Source organism: Aspergillus welwitschiae (assembly GCF_003344945.1).
Source record: "Aspergillus welwitschiae strain CBS 139.54b unplaced genomic scaffold BDQ94scaffold_2, whole genome shotgun sequence".
In the NCBI taxonomy this organism is placed as follows: domain Eukaryota; kingdom Fungi; phylum Ascomycota; class Eurotiomycetes; order Eurotiales; family Aspergillaceae; genus Aspergillus; species Aspergillus welwitschiae.
The window spans coordinates 740,401-764,876 of NW_020798696.1; the positions used below are offsets into that span (position 1 = coordinate 740,401).

Here is a 24,476-nt window from a genome sequence, read left to right on the forward strand (position 1 = left end):
GAATGGGCCATCCTACTACCTACAGAAGTACTACTTCCTCTCTTTTTAATATCATTACTAGTCATCTAATCTAGCTAGTACTATCTACCCCGGTCCCCATACTACTCTGTACTGCCTAAGCACAGGCAAAAGTAGGTACCCAAGTGGATCATCGTCCAACCATAACGCTTATGCATTTGATTTTCTCCTACTGGTCAGTCCTCTTTCTATCCGACTGATTTTGTTTGCATACAAGGTCCCCCGTCCCCCCTCCTTTACCCTCCCAAAGGGAAGGATGAATAGGAACACTGCTTAATTAGCTACTCTTATTTCATCTACTACTTTCTTAATTAATCACTACACCTACTCGCCTAACCAGTAAAACAGGAGTTCAAAGGGTGCCTTGACTCTCTGCAGCTTGAATCCGAGGCTTTAAGGCACCTATTTCCTACTCACAGGAGTACCCTAAGCCATACTGCTACCCCCTTCACCTTTGGGCACGAACCTATGCCCTCTTCTTAGTAGTCGGATCTTACTTCCCCCGCCTCACTATCGCCAGTTCACACCCACCTACCCTCAAGTGAAACCATGCTGAGAATGCTAGAGGGAAAAAAATCCAAATCCAGCCATACATGGACGAGACTCGGCTAGACTAGATCAATAGACCAGGTATGGTGGCGCGCACATTCTTCGAAACCGGTGTTTTCCCAATGCCATTGTTTTGCTTTAACTTCCTTCCTTTATTGCTGGGTTTCACCGACTGAGACATGAACTTTGTTTGTAAAATGAGTTAAATAACTTGTTTCTGGAAATTAACGGCGGAGACAAATGGCCCAAATAATGGCTGGCTGGGAAACCGGTCTATCTTGCAACAGGGAATTGGCGGTATAACATATATGTGGAATAGGATGCCTCGGGTTAGTGTAGTACTTGATTCAAAGAGGTTACACATTCGAATGTAGGGTAGGTACAATGTGGATTGGATACCTTGGGCATGGGTATGAGCACGGGCATGGGCCTGTGGGTCAGCGAATTTGGCCGTTGTTCTGTCTGGCTGGATGTGTGTTTCATCGGTTTGGTCGCCAGGATTATTACACAATTGTACGATGTGCCGAAGACAGGCACGTCAATTTTACGCAGTGCAAACCACTCAACATTTTTCTTGTTCATTAATAACGCGCCCAAGTCATAGCAATTCAAAAGATAAGGTATTCTGTTGCAACACAAATAATGAAAAGAGAAACGCCCTTGCCACTCGACACCGGTCAACCCTTGTAAGTCATGACGGGAAAATAAGAACAAGAAGAGGTATGAGGAAAGATGCAAGTGGGACATTAGATTGGACCAGCACAATCACAACCACACTCACACCCCCAACTCCTTCTCCTTTCCTGCATCTGGATCCAGGTAATCTTCCTTCTCCGCGGCTTCGTACTCGCCGACGAGATCCATCACCACTGCTCTGGCCTCGTCGAACTCGCCCAGGCCGTCCGAGAAGGGGCTCTCCTTCTTGTATTGTTCCAAGAAGGCGTTTCGCTTCCGCAGACGGTCGTATTGCTGGACAATTCGTTTAAACAGTGTCGCGACTGAGGTGTGGTTCGCCAGCATCAGACCGCTGACTCGGTGAGTGTTCTGCATGTAGGGAGATTTCTTTGTCAATGCGACTTGGATGCTCGCTGGTCCCCATGGGATGAAGGATGCCAGGCGTCGCTCCCGAATACGGAGGAGTGATTTGTGTACATCCGTCGGGTCTGCTTCTCCTTGAATTATGTTGAGGATACTGATGTAACAGCTGGATTTGCTGGGGTTGATGGAAACCATGCGGTTCTTCGGCTGCAGCAGACGGCGCATGACATCCAAAACAGTGGTCTTACGCACTGTCTTGGCCTGTTCGATGTTGTCGCCGGTGAATGGGGTGTATGAGGTGATCAGGAAGTGGCTGCGCGGTGTAGGGATGAGGGAAGCAATGATTCCCACGAGGTCATTGTGCATATATCCGGGGTAACGGAGGGTCGTCGTAGAAGCAGACATAACAGTAGAAACCTAAGAGTGATTAGTGCCAGTAGGCTTGCAGACGGGCGGTTACTTACGAGCTGGTTTGTCTGCTGGAAAGAAGGCTCTTGTACGTGGAGCCTATCCGCGACGATCCTCGAAAGAGCACCGTTATCCAATACCACCTAGAATGCAAATTTAGCGAAGCCCGTCATCAACTCATTGGAGTGACAGTGCCTTACCACAGAGTCCGCATTCTGTGTCAACCGCCTCATTGCAAGCAAACTATTGTATGGGTTGACCACGACGTCCGCAGACTGCGTATCGGGAAAGACGGAGTAAGTCTGTATCAATTTCTTGGGAAATCGATCATTCATGCGTTCCAGTATGAAACTGCCCAGCCCTGAGCCTGTACCGCCTGCAATTGAATGCAGAAACATGAATCCCTGCCGAAAAAAAAAAGACCATCAGCACCACGCTCAATCGCAAACCCAAGATTGCACACCATATATGTATCATGATTGCACCGGTATCATACCTCCAAAGAGTCACTGCCATCTGCTTCACGGTCAATCATGTCAAAGATCTCTTCTTGCACGACCTCGCCTGCAGAATAGCCTGCTCCCCAGTTGTTTCCCGCGCCAATACCCTGTTGCCCGATAAAGAAGTTCTCTGGATTGTAGATGTTTCGGTATGGACCAGCCTGGATGGCATTGAGGACCTAATCGGAAAATTCTCAGCTCACCGTTCGCGCGATCACACTGGTTCCTTCGAGATGGTCTTTCGCGGAAGGGGTCGTACCCTAGGTTCTAAATCGAGCAGGATCGCTCGAGGAATATAGCGGGTGTCATCACTCTAAGAAGCATGTTTCATCAGTTTCTTAGGTTATCGAAGCATAATGAGAGTGACAGGTATACCTGATAGAAGAAGACGTCTTTACGATCGCCGCCCTCGGTCGCGAAATCCTCCAGGTTTCCATCCTGGCTTATGCCGTGCTCAAGACAGAGCTGTTGCCAAAATTGAGCGCCGACTAACGCAAGTATAGGTTAGCGACGCCTCAAGATATGCCAAACGGTGTTTGTTCGAGAGCTATAATTGGAGCTGCTTCTCGTGGGAATCCGTACCATTGTTACCGCACTGGCCGGCTTGGATCGTTATGATTTCCCTAGATATAGAGATCAGATCCTGCTAGAACAATTCCATGTTTCTAAGCATATTGCAGGAAAGCTGTGATAGTCAAACTCACCTGGGCATCTTGTTTCTTGATCACCGCAAGTGATCGTGGATTATAGTCTACGCGTAGCGCGTTCCGCGGGGAAGTTCAAGTCTCGATTAGGTGTGTGGGGGCCTTAGGCCAAAACAGTTCCTTGTCGACGGCCTTGAAACCTTCCGCACCCCAAAAGTAAACCAGAAACAAGAAGACCATGGCCTACCGAATGTTCCTGGATTGAACTTCACTTTCAATGGTAAGTAGCCAGAAACGGCTGCCAGGTATGCTGCGAAGGTTAGATAGTGAAGTTTACGTCTAATCAAATCTATTTTATTGCTTTGGCTAAGGGATGAAAATTATTGAACTAGTCACACATAACACTGGGTTTCGCAGAAAACCATTGGAAACAAGGCTACTAGCTAAAATGACATGAAAGACTCTCTCTCCTCATAATAGTACAGACAGCGGCAGTTCGTTCTTCGTAGCTGGGTGCGTTGGCCGCAGCTCATGATAATACATAGCCTCAGTCTTAAATCGTCTTCACCATGGGAGATGGTGTACTGACTGCCGACAGGCCCTTAGAAACCGGCTTTGCAAGCCGTCGCAAGCATCCCTGCTCCAGCAATAACGCCGTCGACTATTCTGACTTGACTGCCTTTCTGTCGTCCGTATGCTCTGACACATCCCTCTCTTATTGCGTCTTCCATGCCCACCATACCGGCACAGCCCATGCATATCGCACCAACAGGATGGGTTGCTTTCTTCAATAGCCGTTCTGTCGCTTCAACAAGTCTCCTTCTCACTTCGCGAGGAGGGGTGGTGTGTAGTTCGACGGCAGTCAGTCCAGTTGTTTCCACCCCGGCAAACCGACCGGTGGATGTGGAATCTCCCGAGTTGCCGAGCATATCGGCGACCGCTTTGCTGAGTTCAGCCTCCCAGACTTTACCGGTCGAGATTATGCCAAACGTATCTCGAGATTGAGCCTTGCCGAGATCTGGGCCCGGAGTGGCTTGAAATGAACTGATCACGCCGAGGGCAGCGAGAACTGCCGCTTCAAAAATACCCGTCACGTACTTTTTCTTGACCTTGAGTTCCGAGGGAACTCCCGATGACTCTGCATCTTCGATGGATCTGACTTTTTCTTTGAGCATACCAACGAGGGGGTGAGCTGAGAAGCAGGCCACAATGAAGCCATCGTACTCGGACACCAGCTGCTCTATGAAGGGCATGCAATAAAAAGCCGACTTGACAGAGTCTTCACCGGAGTCGATACTGGGCACTCCTTCTACCACTCTTCCATCGGGAAGCGTGACTGATTCGGATGCTGGAGCTGTGAAGTAGTCGAATTGTATGCCACCATGCCCGAGATTATCCAGTATGGGTATCAAAGCATTAGTCATGTGCGTTGAAGTGTTGGGGTTGATGACAAGAATAGAATATTGAGTTTTTGTTGGCACAGTCATCTTGATTGATATGAATGTTTGTATGTATGTATGAATGAATGCAAGAGAGAGTGTTATGGAGTGCTGGACATGTAGAGAAAATGTTGAGTTGACCAGACAAGGAAGCTGCCGATGACGGGCTTGTTGGTTGGGCTACTACCACCGGCCTGCGGGGGAGCTACTAAGTAGTCTGGGCATCTCATCCACCATTCAGCATGGCCACCACGCTGACGGCCGGGATATATATCTCTCGGCTTACTCGGTTTGCAGTGGGAAATCACCTCATGTGTAACCGGGTAATATTAATCCAAGCTCGTCATCGACGCCTCAGATGATAGATATTGGTTCTTGTGCCATGGGACGGCCGGAGTTGCGTGCGACAAGAAGTGTGGGGGAGCCGGAAGTTCTTATCTATTTGAACCCCTCCCACCGGCTGGGTCTTTATCCCCTTCTTCCTCAGGCCTAAACCTTCCTGGCACCATCCAAACTCCGCTGTCCCTTGGAACAGACTACCTAAGATTTCCCGGATTCCTCTAACCGAGGTACGCATACATCTGATGCTTCCTATCCTCACTTGGTCATTCTCAGCTGAATTGTTCCAAGCAGCGTCTTCTTCGACTTCAATATGCCGCTCCTCGCACAGAACCCCGCACCTCGGGTTATCCTCGGCTTGATGACCTTTGGGCCTAATGAAGCTGAGGGTGCTCGTATCACCTCCCTTGAGGATTTCAACAAATGCCTGGACTATTTTCAACAGCAAGGTTTCAATGAGGTCGACACGGCAAGAATCTATGTTGGAGGAGAACAAGAAGCGTTCACTGCCCAAGCCAAGTGGAAGGAGCGTGGTCTGACCCTTGCAACAAAGGTGTATCCGAAGGCTCCGGGCATGCACAAGCCTAGTGTCTTGCGAGAGACCTTCGAAACGTCTTTGAAGCAACTGGGAACAGATAGTGTTGATATCTTCTACCTTCATGCACCTGACAGGTCGGTTCCCTTTGCGGAAACCTTGGAGGCTGTGAATGAACTGCACAAGGAAGGCAAATTCATAGAACTCGGTCTGAGTAACTACACTGCCTTCGAGGTTGCGGAGATTGTGACCATTTGCAACGAACGAGGCTGGGTCCGGCCGACAATCTACCAGGCCATGTACAATGCCATCAGTGAGTCAACCCCCTGCATACACGCTGAATTCTCGTATGGCCCGGAAAATTGTTTCTGACTATTTTCGCCATAGCACGCAGCATAGAGACCGAGCTAATCCACGCTTGCAAGCGCTACGGCATTGACATTGTAATTTACAACCCCCTTGCTGGTGGACTTCTCTCGGGCAAGTATAAGACCCAAGATGTGCCAGAAGAAGGTAGGTACAGTGATAAGGCCAACAGTGGATCATTGTACCGCAGTCGGTATTTCAAGGATGCGACATTTGACGCTCTACGAATTATCGAGCCTGTCGTGGAAAAGCATGGATTGACTTTGCCCGAGACTGCGTTTCGGTGGATCCGCCATCACTCTGCATTGAATATCAAAGAAAATGGCCGTGATGGAATTATTGTAGGAGTGAGTAGCCTTTCTCAACTGGAAAGCAACCTCAAGGATATCCAGAAAGGCCCGCTACCCGATGAAGTGGTTGAGGCTCTGGACAAGGCCTGGTTGGTTGCAAAGGCTTCGGCTCCCGACTATTGGCACCTTCAGCTAAAATATACATACGACACCAAAGAGGCGTTATTCAAGCCCAATGCTAAGGCTTGAATGCATACCAGGGTATCTGGCATGTCTGAAATTGTGAGATTGCAACAATAGGAATCAATGTTCATGAGAGCAAATCCAACTCGCTTCGCGACGAAAGCTCTTAGCACGTGTTCTAGCAACTATTTCCTGTAAGATAGAAGTAGAATGGGAAATGCAGAAACTCACCGGTCCAGGCCATGTAGCTATGCAGTGGTTGAACCGACTCGAAGATCGGTGGGTCTAGATCGAGATCCTCCTGCATGTTCTGCATATCTCCAGGCAGGTGACTGTGCCGCACATGTGAGAACCCACATTCCCCTTCTTTCCCCGCCTCATCCTGCTTACTCTTGGAACCAGATCCTTTCGCCTGCACGCATCCAGGTATTGTCCGATGTCTGCAGTCTGTCGGGTTCATGTTGCGAAGCCTGGATGGCGCTAATTATCAGCTGCCCAGGGATGATCCTCGCATAATACACAGTCAAGAATGGACTCTATAGGATTTATGCTGTACCCTTGCATGGCACTTAACCTAGACCATTGCCTAAGCTAATCTGGGGTAGGCGCCTGACAGCTACTGTGCCACATTCTATTACCATTGCGCCTAGAATCTCACCCAAAGTCTTATCTCCAACTCCTTACAAGTGCACATATCCCTTCATTGTGCTACCGCGGAAAGTATAGTTCTAAGAGAATTGAGGGCTTATCTCCAGTGGTGACACATCGGAGCGTTAAGGGCATAGGAGGTTGAAGTTCAGTCTTAACTGACCTTGAGGTATTTGAAGACAAGGTAAATTGCGCGACTATGCAGTCCTCACTTCATCCGATGAAATCGTGCAGAACCAAGTGGACGCTGCAATGACACCTTACTGTCATGCATCTGTGCCGACAGTTAGCCGCCTGACATCAATAACGGGCATGTACCAGTGGTATAGACTAGATACCAGGAGCTGTTCCAAGGAGTTCGCAGACCCGGTTGTCCTTGGACCTCGAGGCTTGGTCATCTAGACCCTGGTAACTTGGCAGGTTGCGTCCATGCTGTGATCTAGATCCCAACCTTGACGATGCAACAGTTGTAAGGGCCATGTGAGCTTAGAGCTGCGGTAGTTGCCCTAATCTATCTCCTTGCGTGTTGCGCAAGTCAAGGGTGGTCCAAATATAGAGCAAACTACGAGAAGATATAAAATGGACTTGCGGGCTTCATTGATCGTAATGGCGCAGAAGGAGTCACTTGGGCAAGTAGTTTGCTCTACAGCTACAATATGTCTCTTGTCATTGCCCGCTCGTTTACGGTCAAGAAGCATCCAGACGAGGAGGCAAGTGGTTACGCAACGCCAGACATCGAGAAGAAGACGGTGATAAGTGTGACGCAGCAGTCTACTGCCATCTCCGCCGATGAAGTACTCAGTGACCTCCACAAGAAGAAACAATCTTGGTTTCAGCGATCTCAGCCCCGTGATCCCGATGCCATTGCAACGCAACCCTCGGTGTACGATGACCCTGATCTTGTTGAGGAATACAAACCACGCCCCGATTGGGAAGGCATTCATCGCTTCGACCCGGCAGCAAGATGGACTTGGGCTGAAGAAGATGTATGTATGCGAGGCTCAATGCGAGCCGACGAGTGCTAATCTTATGTGTATCTAGAAAATCGTCAGGAAGCTGGACCTACGTATCATTATATGGGCTTGCATAATGATAACTGCCCTGGAGCTCGATAAGTCCAATATTCGTGGGTAAATCTACACATTGATCCCACCTGATCCACTGACGAAATCAGAGCAAGCCAATGCCGACAATTTCCTGGCCGATATTCGGCTAAGTCGTGATGGTCAGTATACTAATTCCCTTGAGTTGGTTTCCTATGTGATGAATCATGCCTTATACAATTTACAGATTACAATTTAGGGAATACATTGTACAGACTGTGTTTCATGTTCAGTGAAATACCCACCCAGATCATCAGCAAGAGAATTGGCTGCGACAGGTGGATTCCTATACAGATGATTTCGTGGTCGATTGTTGCTAGCTGCCAGTTCTGGCTTTCCAACAGAGTCTCCTTTTTAATTTGTCGAGCTTTGATAGGGTTGGTTTCAGGGGGCTTCACGCCCACTGTAAGTGGCTTTACTGTTTCTCGTCCTCGGTGTACCACTCTAATGCCGAGCAGGTCATCCTCTATCTCTCGTATTTCTATAAGCACCATGAGCTATCGATACGTCTTGGATACTGGTATGCAGCATCTTCTCTGGCTGACATGCTGGCGGGGTTACTGGCGTATGGGATCCTTCATCTGGGCGGTCATGGTGGGCAAGCTGGTTGGCGATGGCTTTTTTTGATTGAGGTATGTAAGCAATGTTTGTCTTTGCCACAGCGTCTGATTCAAGCGGAACAGGGACTCCTCACCCTCGCATTAGGCCTTCTTGCTATCATTCTCCTGCCACCTTCAGCGACACAAACAGCTCACTGGGCTCGTGGGAAGAAGGGCTGGTTTACAGCAAGGTGAGCCATAATATAGATGAAACGAGGAAGTACTTGGATACTGAGATGTAAACATGAACAGGGAGGAGACCATCATGGTCAATCGCCTGTTACGAGAAGACCCGAGTAAGGGCTCGATGCATAACCGCCAGCCACTAACGGCCAAGCTTGTATGGATGAGTATCAAAGACTTTGATTTGTGGCCGCTATACATTGTCGGAATTCTGTTCTCGGCACCCTATAGTAAGTATACCGCATTGTATATCCCATGCGCACGAATTTAGGGACGTCGTCGACTAAGCCTATGAACAGCTACTGTCTCGCAGTACTTTACATTACAATTGAAGGACTATGGGTTCAGCACCTTTAATACCATTCTACTATCTCTCCCCTACAGTGTAAGTAGAACGAGGGAAACCGAATCGCTCGTGCTATGACAGTTCTGACTGCCAGGCAGGCCATTGGAATCATAACAAGGATTCTCCTCACATATGCAGGGGAAATATTCGGCTCACTTGCCTGGATGGGAGTTTTGGCACAGCTTTGGTGCTTGCCATTCCTTATCTACATGAATGTGGTAGATCTCAGCCAAACCAACAAGTGGATCGTATGGAGTATCCTAACACTATTCCTCGGATTTCCTAATGGTAGGCAGATTGATGCTGAGGCCAAGCTCATTTGGTAGAAGAATACTGACGTGAAGTTTCAATAGCTCATGCACTCCAAGCTGGATGGGTGTCCCGCAATTCCAACAGTGTGCGAACTCGGGCTATTGCAGCTGCGATATACAACATGTCTACACAACTATCTGCCATCATAGCTTCGAACATCTACCAGGATTGTAAGTATCTTTCTCACCCATCAGCCTGCAATGCTGTATTCCTAGGCTGATCATGAATATTTTGCGCACTTTGATCTGTAGGGGATGCACCACGTTACGTGATTGGCAATCGAGTGCTCTTATCTATTGTGGGTGTAAACATGGCTATCTACATGGCGATCAAAGCGTACTATATGCTACGGAACCGCCAACGGGACCGAAAATGGAACGCCATGACTGAGGATCAACGGGTCGACTATGTCGCAACCACAAGAGATGAAGGAAATCAGCGGCTAGATTTCCGGTTTGCACACTGAGCGGGGAGTATTAGAGAATCCTTCTGAATTCTGGCGTTTCGTTTGAAGTCTGAGGGCGTAGATGCAATACGACTCAGATTGGTGATAGCTATTGATTTATGCATGGATGAAACCATGTTACTATAAATGAGAAGACGTTGATAACATATTTGAAAGGTTGAACCTGGAGAAAACCCACGGCATGTCCCAAAGCGGAAGGCACCCATGCGTCCCCGTGGAATCACGTGAGATGAGACGCGGCTTTCCCGATGTGGGATGAAACGGGGGTCCCGGTGGGCCAGTCCAATGCGAGAGTCGCATCTAATACGGAGTAAGTAAAGTAACCAACCCCGTATCAATGGACCGTCTGCGATTCCCTTCCGAACTGCTTGCAATTGCAATGTAACCGCATCAGCCAGATCTCGTTCCTCCTCCCTCTCCCTCTCCCTCTCCGCTGACACTTGCACTGCTGTGTTTCAATCTCATCTCACTCTTGCTCTTCCCTTTTTCCCTATCATCATCCTTCTCTGTTACTCCTCACTGCGGCCAAGTCTTGGCTACAGTTTCCTTGACATCCCCCTAACCCTGACGTACTTGGCAAACGTGGCCGCAGCGGCGGTGCTTCGCCCCGGAGCCGCCCATTATATACCGTGTTGCATGCCCTCGTCAGCCGGTCTTTTCCCCGGGGGCAACTGACCTGGATTCTTTCTGATTTCCATGCGCAATTTCCACATGAACAGTCTTTCTTATACTTGCATATTCCTACTGTCCTTTCCGTCTGTCTTATTCAGTTGCGACCCGCGGTAAACCAGCGGTCTCGTGCATCGTCGTTCTGTCAACGCGCAAAGTCCATTCTTTATTAACTGCAGGGTGTCAACCCTAAGAAAAGGTTTATACTTATTTTCTTTCTTTGCTTTCTGCATTCCTTCTTTATTGTTTCCCGCTTGAAGGGTTAAAACGGAAGATTAAGACAAGGTGGCTTCAGACAGTGCGCAACTTTCGGGTTCGAGGGAGGTTAGGGACCCCGAGCTGGTTCTCGACACTCACGATTCGGATGATGAAATGCCCTTGAATCGCCCATCTATGCATCGCCCAGCCGACACCCGAGCAAATCAATTCTTGCTCAAGGATGAGCACAGAGGGCGACTGTCAAACGCCAGCCTGGGCCATGGGGAGGCAGAGGGCAGGCCCATGCTACACCATTCACGGCGGCCCACAATCAGGGGCGTGAGCCCGGAGCGCAATGCGGAGCAGGAGACTCGGCGCAAGTACATGATCGCGTCCGGATTCCTGTTGTTGAGTCTGGCTAGTTTCGTTGTGCAGACGGAGACCGCGGTATATATTCAGCATGAGTTGCACTGGGATAAACCGTACTGCATGCTGTAAGTGGTGCACCAGTCGCATGGACCCGTTGACTGCCGGACGACGCTAACTCTTGACCTGATCTTAATATATAGCTATCTTACACATGGTTCCTGGTCCCTGCTCTGGCCGGCACAGCTCCTCATTCTCCGCTTGCAGCAACGGAAACTCTCATGGACGGCATTCTGGCGACGCCATGTCTATCTCCTTCGAACGACAGCTAAGATGGTGGAGGCTCAAGATCTACACCTCACTTCTCGTGACTCCCAGCGATCACCCGTTCGATACATGCTCAAAACGACCGCGTTCGTCACCACCGCCCTCACCATAGCCGGTGGCTCTTGGTATGTCGCGGTCAACATGACAACGGCCAGTGACTTGACCGCGATCTACAACTGCTCCGCCTTCTTTGCCTATGCGTTCTCCATACCCCTCCTCAACGACAAGCTTCGCTTTGACAAAGTGTTTGCCGTCGTGGTAGCGATTGTTGGGGTTCTTGTCGTCGCGTATGGAGATAGGGACGAAAGCAAGAAGACTGCAGATGGCACGGTCGGCAAAGCGCATGATGAGGCAGAAAATAGACTTTTCGGAAACATCATTATCGGAGTTGGCAGTGTGCTCTATGGATTGTACGAGGTGCTCTATAAAAGATATGCTTGCCCTCCGGAGGGCACGAGTCCCGGCCGGAGCATGATCTTTGCCAACACTTTTGGCAGTCTCATTGGGTGCTTCACCCTTCTTGTTCTCTGGATTCCGCTGCCCATTCTCCATATCCTGGGCCTGGAAACGTTCCGCTGGCCCACTGGTGAAGCCGCATGGATGCTTATGATATCCGTCCTTGCTAATGCTAGTAAGTCTTGCAGCCCTGATCTCCACTAACGTATAACGTCAAATAAATATGCTGATCAACCCTTCCTCGAATCAGCATTCTCCGGCTCATTCCTAGTTCTCATCTCGCTCACCTCTCCCGTCCTCTCATCTGTGGCAGCACTGCTTACCATCTTCCTCGTCGCCATCGCCGACTGGCTCCGGACCGGCCAGCCCCCTTCCGCTGCGGCCATTATTGGCGGTATTCTTATCATTGGGGCCTTCTTCCTGCTAAGCTGGAGCACATACCGAGAAATGAACGAAGAGCGCAAGAAGAGCATGGCAAATGACCAATCCGAGTCCGACATCGACGAATAGACATCACTTGTTAGACGGGTTATATATAGATATATATAACCCCTTCCTACCCACTGGTGGAGTTTTGTGTTGTTTCTATTGGTCGCGCGGATCGATTGATAGCTTTCTGATATCGGTTGCCTTCATCTGTGTATATGCATTTATTAGGAGTACTTTCACACTTTTGTTACTACAGTATATAGAAAGATATAGACTTGGGAGGAAACGGTTTCGGGTTAGTTGTACTACTGAATTATAAAAAGTCCCCACGCCGTGCTGATTCTCTTCGTCGTAATGATCTCCGGTTACTTTTGCCTGAGATTATTTACTAAAGGACACCAACTGGTTGTAAGGAGTGGCGTAATGAGCAGTTAGATATGACAAGAAGTAAACATACAAGACAGCTGAAGTTCGATCCCTTCTTTGTTTACATACTAGATGACATGACTTCAAGCCGGACCTTACTTCACTTGATCTCCCCGACACACCAGAAAAACCTGTAATAGTATGTACGTAGTATTTGAACAGAAGACGGGAGCTATGAGAATAGAGCATCTGGGTAAGGAAGGAGGGGGTTTGGGACAGAGGCTGCTCGGGGAATGCGTAAGATGGAGGCGTTTTGGTTCAACTCGCAAGGAGGGCGAAGAACTCCCGATAGATGGTAGGTAGTAATAGGTGGTAGGTCAGGTTGAAATGAAATATACAACGTATGTACTGAATGGAAGAGAAAAACTATCTAGGGCCGAGTTTGGCCAGGGCACGTGCACCCTGTTCCTGCCACTCTTGCTTGGTAACCCACATGTCCTCCTTGTCGGCAATCTAGGTAATTATGTTAGTTATGGTGTGACTTACGAACAGGAAAACGGGTGTACAGGGGAAGGAGGGAAGAAGTGAAGAAGCTTACCAGGTTGGCGAGGACGGCACCTCCCAGGAAGACCATGTGTCTTCGTCGCGGGGGGTCCTCGATGCGCACCTTGAACTTCTGTACCATGGAATTAGCTGTTGATTTCTTCTGGGGGGGTATGGTCCGCCAGTGAATGAGAATACGTACGTTCAACCTCTCCGGGTTGCCTTGCAGGACTCGTGTGAGCCACAATTGCTTGAGCTCCTTCTCCAACCGGGAAGGCAGACCGGGGTACATGCTGCTTCCTCCACTGAGCACAATAGCCTTGTAGAGACTGGAGCGCACATCGACATCGGCGCCCTGGATGGTGTTGAAGAGCAACTCGGCGATACCGGGCTGATCAACATCCACCAGGTGCGGCTGGAAGAGGCATTCGGGGGCTTCAAAGCGCTCGCTGCCGACGCGAATGACGCGACCATCGGGAAGGGTGTAGGACTCGACAAGGACGGTTGTGTCTTCGGAGAGCTTCTTGTCCAACTCGAGATCGTAGGATACATAGCAGAGCTTCTCCTTGATCTGGCGCACGGTTTCGAAATCGGCGGTACGGTTCAAGGCATAACCGCGACGGAGCAGGAGGGCGATGAGGTTACGGGTGACATCACGACCGGCGACATCAAGCCGGCGAATGTGGTGGTTAAGAACTGTGGATTCGTAGACGGGGATAATGTGGGTGACACCGTCACCGGAGTCAACGACCACACCACTGCTGAGACCTGCGGATTGCGAAAGAGCGGGCGATCAGAGCTGCGAGATAAGAGAGAGGATATGAAGCGTGCAAGACTTACCCTGAGCGTATAGTGCAAGCACAGCTTGAATAGCAACGTATACACCTCCAAAGTTGTAGCCTTCCAGCATAACCTCAGCCATTTGCTCCCGGTTCTTCAGGGGATTCATGGGGGGTTCGGTCAAGAGGATCTTGCGGCCCGTAGGATCGATCTTCATCTTCTCGTAAAAGGTGTAGTTCCATAGGTGTTGCATGTCGTCCCATCTCTTCACGATACCATTCTCCATCTGTATACCAAGTCGGGCCCAACGTTAACACGTCTGCCACACCTCCGGGGAGACAATGGAGCGATCGGGGGTGGGGGGAGAACGAAGGCACGCGAATGTAAATGACGTACAGGGTAGGTGATTTGCAGCATAGATCTGGCAGCAGCAGCTTCATCTCCGCACATGATATCCTTGACGACGATGTCGCCGGCCTGCTCCTCCGTTCGCAATATGGGCCGCCCCACTATCGAGGGGAACTGGTGCTCGGGGAAGTTCTATCCATGGGGAAGAAGAGGAGGTAAGTAAGAGTACGCAATGGGATGGGAGGTGATGACAGACCTGCGCAGCATATCCGACCTTGAGGAAACCAGTTCCTCCGTCGAGCACTGGGGGGCGTGGTTGGTTAGCTGGGAAGCACGGGAGGGACAGGCACCGACAAGGAGAACTTGGGGAGGGGGTAAGGGAAGATGAGAAGGTAAGGAAGAGGAGGGGGAACACGCATAAACATACCAATGGGCATGTCAGCCATGGTGAAGGGATGTAGATTGAGAGAGAGTTCGCAAGATCAATCAATTCCGGAGGGGTAAAAACAAAAGGAGCATGGGAGATGACGTCCAGAGAGCGGTAGGCTGGACGGGGTTGGGAAGCAGTTAGTAGTAAGTAGTAACTACGGAGTAAGTTCAGTTCAGGCAGTTCAGTTCCGTCCACTACTAATCGTCAGTCTGGCCTGTCCGTCTCTCTCTTTGGTTCTGAGTGGGTCCGTGACCGTCCGTCTCGTGTGGTCGGCCTGAGGCGGTGTCTCATTTATTGATGCCTGTATGCCTGTATGCCTGGCAGCCTTAACTGCCTTTGAACAGCCCATCATTACCAGGTCTTCTTAATCTCTTTAACTAATAACTATGTTAACAAGTAAATCTACAAACATAGATCTGCGAGAAAGATTGTATTCAAACCAATTGATTGATTATTATCCACTTATTAGCCACTGGAAGTAGCCACTGACTTAAAAAGTCCTACAATCAATTAGTAACCCTCTACTTCCATAAACAGCAGTAGTCGATCTTTAATGCTGTACTTGATGACCATAGCAACTCGCCGGCATCGGGCGCGCCCGATAGCATCAACGAAGTCTAATTACAACCACCGACGTCTATATAGACCCCCAAACATCCGCTCAATCCCCGCCCTACATCTCAGTCAGGCCCAAATTACTCCAGTCTAACATACAACATACATCATGACACGAATTGGTTGGGTACGTTATAAACGACGGGAAAGAGAGAAATGTCAGCTCAAGAACTAAACTTCAATTCCCAATCAGTTTGGCCTCGGCTCCATGGGCCTCGCCATGGCCAGCAATCTCCAAAGACATCTAGCCCGCAAAACAGCCCCAAGTCTCATATACTCCAACCGAACCATTTCCCGAGGTGACCCCCTCAAGAAACTAGGCGGTACGCCCGCAGACAACTTCTCAAAGCTTGTCTCGCAATGTGGGATTATTTTCACCATGGTATGTAAACAATCCATTGACTTGAACAGTTCCGATATCTCCACTAGAGCCTAAAAGGAACAAGAAAAGAACAGAAAAGAATCGATGCTTAAACAAAGAATAGGTCTCTAATGACGCCGTCCTGCAAGAATTGGTCACCACAGCTATTAACTCTGGCCACTCCCTCAAAGACAAGATCTTCGTTGACTGCTCAACGGTTCTCCCCGAGACTGTGGGTGCAACAGCCTCGAAGCTGAAAGAAAAGGAAGCGAAGTTCCTCTCCGCTCCTGTTTTCGGGGGCAACCCCATTGCTGTGGATGGGAAGCTAGTATTTGCCATCGGAGGGCCCAAGCAGGTGGCAGAGGTGGTGAAGCCGTTGATCCAGGACGTGATGGGAAGAAAGGTGATTGATTGCGGAGAGGACGCTATGAAGTATTCGCTTTTGAAGATTGCGGGGTATGTTGTTCTTACCATCTCAACTCGTACTGGGAACAGGTGATTTGAGTGGTTGCTAACAGTGGTATTGTTGCGTTTAGCAATATCATCACGGTGAACTTGATGGAGGCGGTTGGTGAAGCACAGGTCTTTGCTGAGAAGACGGGCTTGGGTACAGGGCCTATGGAGGACCTTATCGGAGAGGCTTTTGGAGGTGTAGCTGGTGGTTATTCCAAACGGTGAGTGTGCCAATCATGTTAGGTGTTGACTATCCATATTTATGGTAATCCATTGCTGACACTGTCAGATTGACTACTGGTGCCTATGCACCGCCATTGGACTCTCGCCCAGGCTTCGGGGTGTCTCTGGCCATCAAAGATGCAAAGCACGCGTTTGCCATGGCGAAACAGCATAACGTGGAATTGCCGGGTTTGCAGGTTTCTCTCGATAACATGGAGGCTGCCAGGGAGTACGCGGGCGAATGCTTGGACAGCAGCTCCATGTACGGCTATCTGCGGCAGAAGGCAGGCTTGGAGTTTTGGAATGAAAAGAGTCGACAGGGAAACTCTCAATAGACTAGACTACAGAGTAGATACAAGACCGGGCCAGTCGTGTTGATCTCTCTCCAAAGGGGCGACAATAGTAGTTACATTGTCCTATATAGTGATAAATATAACCGATGATAGTCATCCACCATTTAGATGGCCAAGAATGTGAAAGCCCTTCCAGACAGATAACCGCTGTCGGACTGTCCTCCTGCCCGCAGTCAGAGACATGCGCCTACGTGGTGGAGAGTTCGAGACCCCTCCATGAAGCCCTCTATTAAGGCATTCTTCGCAGCTAAGGGCCGGCCAGAATATGAGCTTTTTGGGTTGTTGCTGTGGTGCAAATGCCCACGCAGGACTAGTCCGTTTTGATAATCGCGCACGGACACTGGAATAGGAACATATTACACCACAGCCTGACGATGTGAGCACATCTTGGGACGATTGTCAATTGTCTGCCAGCATAGGTCATGGGTGACACGGTGTAGGGAGTACCGTGTGAGACGAAGGCACCAGGGGGAAAGGAGACCACTGTATGCGGTCCTGTTATTCAGCTCAACTTTTGTACGCTGTTTCGGCCAACGATATTGACCATCGTTAGCCAGCACCACCAGGGCAACCAAGTACAGCAAGAGGTGGCTGAAAGGGAGAAGTACATAAACTCCGAAGTCGATACTAGCTTATCACGCCCAGCATCTAAGTCATCAAGATGCGCCATTTATCATGATCACTGACGAGTGACGACTGGTAATCCGTCTGCATCAGTGTGAAGTTTTAATCCTTGTGGTTTCGACCAAGGAAGGATAGGCTTCCGCAAAAGCGGGCCCCAGCGACCAGTTACCGAGATTGCGGAAGTGTCTTTCAAAGACAGGGTTAACCATAAGCTCGTCACCGTCACCGGAAGACAAAAGGCAGTCTGTCGCTTCGTATGGCCAATTCACAGACAGGGTGCGTGTGAAGGGAATGAACCAGTTCTCAAAGGGGTAGTCCTGATACGACATCACCAGGCGATCTCGCATCCGCGGCCATGGCAGGTAGTCGATCCAAGCTGGATGGGCCGTGAGAAGCTGCGACGGGCGAGGGGTGAGCCACTCGGGCAACCGGTCATAATTTTCAGGGGTCGGATAAATCTGCCACCGCATGAGGAGGAACATGAGAAACAGCACGGCCACTTGTTCAGGGAGAGTGGATATATCCGGGAAGGTCCGCAGGATGTCGGTGAACACTTTCGACAAGGGATGCGAGTAAACGCTTTTCTCTGGGTTGAGAAGGGACGAGACGCTAGGATAAGAAGGTCCGACTAGGCTCTGCTTTGATACCCCTTTCGCTGCTTGGTGCTGTCGATTATGAAGAAAATCCAACAAAATGGCGTCCAGCGTGCATGTCGGAGCGATGTTGCGAATTGGGGTCAGGTAGGCAGGCAGTGGCTGCTCCGCCATAGAAGGATGAACACTCGATGGATAGGTTGGAGACGGATTCGACGGCGGCCTCAGTGTCTCCGAGGAGCGTCGAAAGCCCTCTACTTTGGGGACCTGCTGCGATGCGTCAAGCAAAAAGTTGAAGCCCATTCGTTCATCGGTCCCGCCAAAGTCCAGACCGTGAGCCAGATTGTGTCGCTGGTAGTCGAACGCGATGCGAAAAGAAGCTGGGCCGGTTGCTGTTATCTCACGGCGTGCCGTGCCAGACGCATAGGCCGCATGTGCGGTGGAAGAAGATGTCTCGGGATTGGTAGGGTGCTCGCCAGCGGCTGACCTCTGGCCATTGGCTGAGAAACGGAAGGCATCGGACAACGGCGGTGTCGATGTTATTGGGGGAATTCGATTGGTGGTTGAGGAAGGCGTCGCGGCCAAAGTATCTGGAAGAATGAACTGTTAATGCACCTGTCTCCCTGACGAGATGTGTAATTTTCATGGGAACATACTCGGCTTCTCTTGCTGCCCCAACAAAGGCTGAATTATATCCATGATCGCTTTCAGCCCATGTCGGATCTCCCGATTTTCAGCTTGAATGACTTCATTCTGCCTCAAAGCCGCCTGAAGATCCAGGAACGGCTTTTGCGACGAAAGATCCCGGACTCGTTGTTCCAGAGAATCAATATGAGCTTTCGTCCTTTCGCGAATGGCGCGCTGGGCCTGCCGGTCGTTCGCCCGCTTCTTCGCCAATTGCTCCGGGGTGAGATTCGCTACACCTCGCGCTGAGGTGCAGTTGAGCTTGCGTTTGCGACCTGCGCCTGTTGCCGGCGTTCCAATGTTATCCGGTACGGGTGTTTCTGCGTCTGCGGAGGTCAATGCGGACGGTGTGGGGGAGTCTTCCAATTTCACCACGTCGGATCCGGGAGTGGCGACCGGGGCAGCGGTGGATGGACCCTGAACTGACGAGGCCGGGGCAGTAGCAGTAGTAGCAGCAGCGGAGAAGGGAGCGGAGGGAACTGAGGAGGAAGAGTTAAGATTCGCCGAAGCAGCGACATCGGTTAGAGAAGGAAGGCGGGTGGCCATGGCCTCACTCGCGGGCTACGGGAACGCAGCGGCCATGCAATACGACGGGAAGGAGGAGCACAAGCAAGGCGGATCAGAATCCCAGACAATTAAGGAGGATCTGGGGTTTAACTGGAGGATGATCAGGGTGGCATCGAGAAGGGAAGCACAAGAGAGATAAAAAAATAAAAGGAGCAGCCGATCCGGACGAGTAAGGACTGGCACAAGGACCGGCGAGTCATTTGAGGGGGCAAGAGGAGAAAAATAGGGAAATGATCATTGGGGAAAAGGCAGCCTTCAGCTGTTAGTTCTGGTCGGAGGAGACAGTCAGTCTGGTTGGCTGCGGTGGAGTTGCCCCAAAGTCAATAATCGGCACCACGTTTTGCCTTTTTTTTTGCCCTCTCCTCTCCCTGACGGCAAGAAGACAAGAGTCTTGCAGAAATGCCAGGCTACGGCCGAGCCGGAGTGTCTTAGATCTTTGGGATGCTCTAAACTTCCATAGTTGTGGCGCTGCTCCGCTTTCTGTCCCGCGCATCCCGAAGAGAGGCAAGAGAAAAGTCCCTCGCCAAGGTTCTGGACCCCAGAGCTATAGAACTAGATACAGATACTAAATCCCTTCATGAATCGGTGAATCCAAAAGCTACGATGTGCTTGTCTCGGGTTGTCGGCACATGATACAATGACAGATCATTCTCCTCAATTGGCTTATCCTTTCACCTTTGGTGTCAATCAGATGGTATCAAAGTTAAAAGCCTCTTTCGGTATCCACAACCCTGGTGATGCCTAACCAAACCAGTGCACCAGATTAGTGAGAAAGCACGCAGACATAGACCACTCCGTCCTTCGTAAATGTTCGGAATCAAAAGGAACATAGGTACAGGAGTCCTGAGGGATAACGATATCCTCTTAGCTCATAAAATCAGTTCATAACTGTACAGCATTACCGAGACCCAACCCGAGGCCTCATATAGTACACCCGATCGACAAACGGCTATTTAGTGGGTGAAGCAGATAAGTGAGCAGATGCAACCATAATGAAAAAGAAAAGAAAAGAAAAGACATGTATTGAATCTAGCGACTTTATTCAATCATGTGTCCCATTTTCGCGATCTATTTGTACCCAAGAAAGTTAGCACCCCTGGCCAGAACAACATTACAAAAGTACCGCAACCGAACAACCGAGGCGGAGTGGGAAAAAGAAAAGAAAACAGCACAACCAGCCTCGGGAAGACCAGTTTAAAAGATAACATGGTGAGACAAGCAAAACTTACCTTGGTCCTGAGATAGCCCTCTACTTCTAGACTTTTGATGCCCTGCTTTCCCCCCGACCTCCATGCCAAAGGTATCATTGGCACACGCTCCTTAACCGCCACCTCCCGATTAGCACCCTCAATGGCTCGAACTTTGTCCGGATTATTCGTAAGGAGTCGGATGCCGTGAGGATTGGCATCCACACCCAACCCAAGATCGACCAGGATCGCGGTAGCCAGACCGTAGCTTCTCGCATCAGCAGGGTGTCGCAGGAGAAGGTTAGCTTCTACAGTGTCGGAGCCAAGATCCTGCAAATTATAGGCTTTGAGCTTCTCGCCCAATCCTATTCCGCGACCCTCTTGCCGCAGGTAGACAATCACCCCGCCAGAGGCATTGGAAGGCACCGGCACAGCCTGTTGGGAAGCCATTTCACTCAGAGTCTCCATGGGGAAGGACATCAGCCTGGCTGCTTCGTCCAGCTGTTCACCACAATCGCAGCGCGCAGACCAGGCGGTCTCTCCGGTATAGCATTCAGAGTGTATCCTCACCAGTGGCGCTTGGCTAGGCGAACTCTCCGTCGAAGTTGCGATTTCTGTTGATACAGGTCCACCGTCGGCAGCTGCACTGCTACCTTGCCCACCAGCTGCACTCTCAGCGTTCCCATCGTCATACCAACTGCTCACACGACCGGGATGCAATTTGCCCACATAAGCTCCACGTATCATACGATCCATTTCCGTTTCCCCTGGCCGAACCTTGTCCAGACTCCGACTTCGAATGGTGTTTCCAAAGACAATTGCCAAATGTTCTTTGTTGTCCAGGTTGTTGTGATAGAGGTGGAGAAACATCTCCGCGCCGGTGGTGGTCGGAATCCGTGCGCGAACGATGCATTCGACTTCGGGAAGGCAAGGAAGGAGTTTCGGAGCTTTCGTGTGTGGTAGCTGTTGAGTCTGTTGAAGCAATTTGGCTGGATTGAATGTGCCACCCGGGGTAGCTGGAGGGGTAAAGGAAGGGGAGAGAAGAGAGGCAGGCACGGCGGGGGTTACATCACCCCGATCGCTATCTGCGCTGTCGGACTGGGCGATAGCATTGTCACGAAGCTCGTCTACTCTACTACCTGAGGGCAGACTTGCTGTTTGATCTGTACCAATGGAAAGTTCTTCCACGGGGCGGGAGGGCGCATCTTGCGCCGTGAAGGTTGGGGAGGCGTGGGAAGGTAGGTTCGACATGATGAGCGCGGATGACAACGCGCAGATAGACGGAAGGCAAAGGGAGCGAGAGCTATAGGGGCGAAGATATAGCAGAGGACTTCAACAATAGGTTGGACTAAAATTGTAGCAGTGGGACGGCGAAAGGGGGGAACATGATCATAGAGAGCAGTTGTAAAGTATCACCATTGTCGTGGGATGACTATGGGCCAGTTATCCCGCACTTGCTCTTCTTCGGCGCCGCATGTGGTTTCGGACCCTCGGGATCAACGGCGGCCTCGGTGGGGGAGAAGTCGCTGACTCACCACCATTTGTCAGGCCTGACATGCCTTATGTAATTCTTACTGCAGAGGAAGCTTCTGGACCGGTTATTAGGCACCTTTAGTGTGTCTGTTAGACTAGCTGAATCTGAGAATAATACGGAGTAGACACTACATATAACCATAGGTGGCAAGTAGGTTGAACCCTGTCTATGCAGGGAATTTAAAGTGTCACCCAGGGTCTTACTCCAAACTGATAACTAAGTGACTATTGTACCTCCCGCATAAACCAGCAACTTGTGGCGATCATCCCACTCATCCAAAGCAAACCTAACTCCGTAAATCCGTAATTTTCCGCCTTACCCGCCAAATTGAAACATTCCAGCTCAATAAATGGGTATCAAATAGTGCGACCGATCATGGTGCAAATTATCTTTTTTTTTTCTCCCTCTGTCTTTTCCTGTCCCTCCTTTCTTTTCCCTCCGTCTTTTCTGCCTTGCCCCCTGTCTTGTTCGCCTGCCCTCTTGGGCAGTTTCCCTCTCTTACTGGCGCTGTCACTCGAGGAGAGACAGCGCTCCGTAGATCGCTCGTAGCGTAACGTTGACATCCCAAGACTTGTTCTACTTCCCAGGTATATCAAGTACGAAGCGTCGATCTACCTCCATCTCTTTGTCATCTTCTTCGCCCTCGAACTTGAGGCGGTAGACGTCCTTTTTGGAGCCCATGACTTCTGCACGATAGAACGTGGTCGTATCGGGATATCTCGCCAAAACTTGTTTCCCTACAGAAAATGAGGGCAAGGCTGACCCTATCTGGGGAATGGGGATCAGAGAGGCGGCAGTGGTTTTGTAAACAGCTCCCTGTTCACCATTCTCGTTTGGCTCCGGGTCCTGCACATCATACCTTGAAAGATACATCGGTCAATGATCCTGTGGAAGTGGACTGGGGCGTCACGCCGTACCGTTTTTTCACTCCATCCCCAGAGATCGCCTTGATAATGCACTGAATGCCCTCGCCTTCGACCCCTTGTTTGTTCTTGTTGTGTTTGAAGACAACCTCCGCCCCAACCACCAGGTGTCCGCTGCGCTCTGCAAGGGTACCCTTGGTACCCTCCGTGCCTTCTTCTACTTTGACATACACACCGCTGTCGCGGATGTCTCGGCTGTCACGGACCTGAGTGCTGGAAACACTGGTGCTACGCTGAACGCCGCCTTTCGTGCGACCAACCTTGTCTGGCAAGGCAGTAGTGGAGGGCCCAGGCGAATCAGTTGCTGACCCATCCAATTCATTTCGCTTCTTCCGCGACTTGGAAAATGTAGCAGCGCGATTTTGAGGGGCCTCCGCTTCGGAGGCCTGTCGAAGCGCGGTCAGGAGACCCAAGTTCTTGATAACATCGCTAGGCTCATCCTGGAGAATGGCTCTCTCCTCGTCGCACAGCTTAGACATTTGTCGATAGAGACTATCAAGCTGATCATGCTCGCTGAGCGAAGGTTCTGTTTCGTTGGTTAGCATCCATGATCTCAAGAGCAAGTAAAAGCCATGAGATGAACAAAGGCAAACAATGACAAGATGTTAAGAATGCAAGATAAGGTAAACGGGTTGAAACATCAGCCTGACAGTGAGGACAGGATAGCTAGAAGGTCTCATGCAAACTGTAGAACGGAACGAAGAAAGGAAAACCCCAGTGTCACAACACATTCAGCGATTCGGGGCTATGTTCAATTTGTGCAGGGCATACAGTATGTGGGTGAGGCGGATCAGAAAGAAAGTGTTATATAAGACTTACTTCCACCCTCTTTACCAATTTTCTCGTTCAAGGCGGCGATTTGCTCCGCCAGCGCCTTCTGCTTGTCATTCTTCTCCTTCGCCTTGCGCAGGTCCTGGAGGATCTTGTTCCACATGTCAGTCTCCTCATTGGCTGCCAGTCCGTTGTCCCTGGGGACTGGAGGACCTCTTGGCCGATTCCGGGACATGTTCTTGATCTTCTTGGAAGGTGAGCTTAGATCCCAAGCTGTAGCAGCAGCAGCAGCAGCAGTCGTAGTAGCCCTTGGTTGACTGTTCCTGGTTTTAGCCGAGGTTGCAACGGGCGCGGAGTCTCTAGATTTCTCGATAATTAGAGCCTCCCATTCGAAGGCGGAAAGGATAGCCTGCCGGGCAGAGCTTCGAGTACCACGGGCAGCACCTTGTCTGAGGTTGTGGGGACGAACAGCAAAGGCACTCTGAGGCTTTGCAGAAAACGGATTGTCCGGGGTGGAAAGCCTGTTGGGCCCGACTGATTGGGACGGAGGAGACACGGGAACCTGAGCTTCAGGGACCCCGTCATGCTGAGCGTCCGACTGCGAAGCTGTTCCTTGGGCGGAGAGCTTCCCTTCGCGGCTAGCCGGTAAGCGCTTTGCGCCCCAGGAGACTCTCTGATTGGCAGATTCCATTCCGGTTCACGTAACGGATG

The 24,476-nt window shown here is 50.4% G+C and overlaps 10 protein-coding genes across 10 annotated transcripts; 4 read left to right on the top strand and 6 right to left on the bottom strand.

Annotated features, from left to right (window-relative positions):
- Positions 1-1,125: 1,125 nt before the first annotated feature.
- Positions 1,126-3,239, bottom strand: BDQ94DRAFT_134126 (gamma-tubulin mipA). Its single transcript, XM_026764416.1, has 8 exons — positions 3,218-3,239; positions 3,096-3,136; positions 2,889-3,001; positions 2,773-2,826; positions 2,510-2,692; positions 2,214-2,417; positions 2,070-2,156; positions 1,126-2,022 (listed from the first exon to the last, which is right to left on the bottom strand). Exons 1-8 carry the CDS (start codon positions 3,223-3,225, stop codon positions 1,345-1,347), a joined length of 1,368 nt encoding a protein of 455 aa, XP_026631575.1. The 5' UTR covers positions 3,226-3,239; the 3' UTR covers positions 1,126-1,344.
- Positions 3,240-3,499: 260 nt separating this feature from the next.
- Positions 3,500-4,733, bottom strand: BDQ94DRAFT_134129 (aspartate/glutamate racemase family protein). Its single transcript, XM_026764417.1, has one exon. It carries the CDS (start codon positions 4,642-4,644, stop codon positions 3,760-3,762), a length of 885 nt encoding a protein of 294 aa, XP_026631576.1. The 5' UTR covers positions 4,645-4,733; the 3' UTR covers positions 3,500-3,759.
- A 331-nt stretch (positions 4,734-5,064) lies between these two features.
- On the top strand, positions 5,065-6,901 carry BDQ94DRAFT_134130 (aldo/keto reductase family protein). The gene is made up of 4 exons (XM_026764418.1): positions 5,065-5,165; positions 5,227-5,783; positions 5,858-6,654; positions 6,712-6,901. Exons 2-3 carry the CDS (start codon positions 5,249-5,251, stop codon positions 6,373-6,375), a joined length of 1,053 nt encoding a protein of 350 aa, XP_026631577.1. The 5' UTR covers positions 5,065-5,165; positions 5,227-5,248; the 3' UTR covers positions 6,376-6,654; positions 6,712-6,901.
- A 421-nt stretch (positions 6,902-7,322) lies between these two features.
- BDQ94DRAFT_179623 (putative MFS transporter) lies at positions 7,323-10,026 on the top strand. The gene is made up of 11 exons (XM_026773432.1): positions 7,323-7,943; positions 7,999-8,083; positions 8,132-8,182; positions 8,248-8,465; positions 8,519-8,692; positions 8,744-8,850; positions 8,912-9,072; positions 9,142-9,227; positions 9,287-9,476; positions 9,542-9,670; positions 9,752-10,026. Exons 1-11 carry the CDS (start codon positions 7,614-7,616, stop codon positions 9,964-9,966), a joined length of 1,746 nt encoding a protein of 581 aa, XP_026631578.1. The 5' UTR covers positions 7,323-7,613; the 3' UTR covers positions 9,967-10,026.
- Positions 10,027-10,305: 279 nt separating this feature from the next.
- On the top strand, positions 10,306-12,742 carry BDQ94DRAFT_134142 (uncharacterized protein). The gene is made up of 4 exons (XM_026764419.1): positions 10,306-10,834; positions 10,931-11,327; positions 11,403-12,157; positions 12,233-12,742. The coding sequence occupies exons 2-4, from the start codon at positions 11,008-11,010 to the stop codon at positions 12,490-12,492; spliced, it is 1,335 nt and encodes a 444-aa protein (XP_026631579.1). The 5' UTR covers positions 10,306-10,834; positions 10,931-11,007; the 3' UTR covers positions 12,493-12,742.
- An 86-nt stretch (positions 12,743-12,828) lies between these two features.
- Positions 12,829-15,065, bottom strand: BDQ94DRAFT_45333 (actin-related protein 2). Its single transcript, XM_026775813.1, has 7 exons — positions 14,876-15,065; positions 14,705-14,751; positions 14,497-14,640; positions 14,161-14,386; positions 13,523-14,088; positions 13,376-13,453; positions 12,829-13,290 (listed from the first exon to the last, which is right to left on the bottom strand). Exons 1-7 carry the CDS (start codon positions 14,892-14,894, stop codon positions 13,204-13,206), a joined length of 1,167 nt encoding a protein of 388 aa, XP_026631580.1. The 5' UTR covers positions 14,895-15,065; the 3' UTR covers positions 12,829-13,203.
- A 479-nt stretch (positions 15,066-15,544) lies between these two features.
- Positions 15,545-17,230, top strand: BDQ94DRAFT_45363 (NAD(P)-dependent oxidoreductase). The gene is made up of 5 exons (XM_026775815.1): positions 15,545-15,620; positions 15,687-15,875; positions 15,979-16,310; positions 16,391-16,528; positions 16,597-17,230. Exons 1-5 carry the CDS (start codon positions 15,603-15,605, stop codon positions 16,862-16,864), a joined length of 945 nt encoding a protein of 314 aa, XP_026631581.1. The 5' UTR covers positions 15,545-15,602; the 3' UTR covers positions 16,865-17,230.
- Positions 17,231-17,595: 365 nt separating this feature from the next.
- Positions 17,596-19,329, bottom strand: BDQ94DRAFT_156471 (bZIP transcription factor; the record flags this gene model as incomplete). The annotated part of the gene is made up of 2 exons (XM_026768625.1): positions 17,596-18,689; positions 18,756-19,329. The coding sequence occupies 2 exons, from the start codon at positions 19,327-19,329 to the stop codon at positions 17,596-17,598; spliced, it is 1,668 nt and encodes a 555-aa protein (XP_026631582.1).
- A 589-nt stretch (positions 19,330-19,918) lies between these two features.
- BDQ94DRAFT_45347 (GTP cyclohydrolase II) lies at positions 19,919-22,002 on the bottom strand. Its single transcript, XM_026775814.1, has 2 exons — positions 20,580-22,002; positions 19,919-20,418 (listed from the first exon to the last, which is right to left on the bottom strand). The coding sequence occupies exons 1-2, from the start codon at positions 21,786-21,788 to the stop codon at positions 20,389-20,391; spliced, it is 1,239 nt and encodes a 412-aa protein (XP_026631583.1). The 5' UTR covers positions 21,789-22,002; the 3' UTR covers positions 19,919-20,388.
- Positions 22,003-22,647: 645 nt separating this feature from the next.
- Positions 22,648-24,456, bottom strand: BDQ94DRAFT_165688 (SAGA-associated factor 29 family protein; the record flags this gene model as incomplete). Its single annotated transcript, XM_026770375.1, has 3 exons — positions 22,648-22,930; positions 22,989-23,520; positions 23,814-24,456. The coding sequence occupies 3 exons, from the start codon at positions 24,454-24,456 to the stop codon at positions 22,648-22,650; spliced, it is 1,458 nt and encodes a 485-aa protein (XP_026631584.1).
- Between the last annotated feature and the right edge of the window lie 20 nt (positions 24,457-24,476).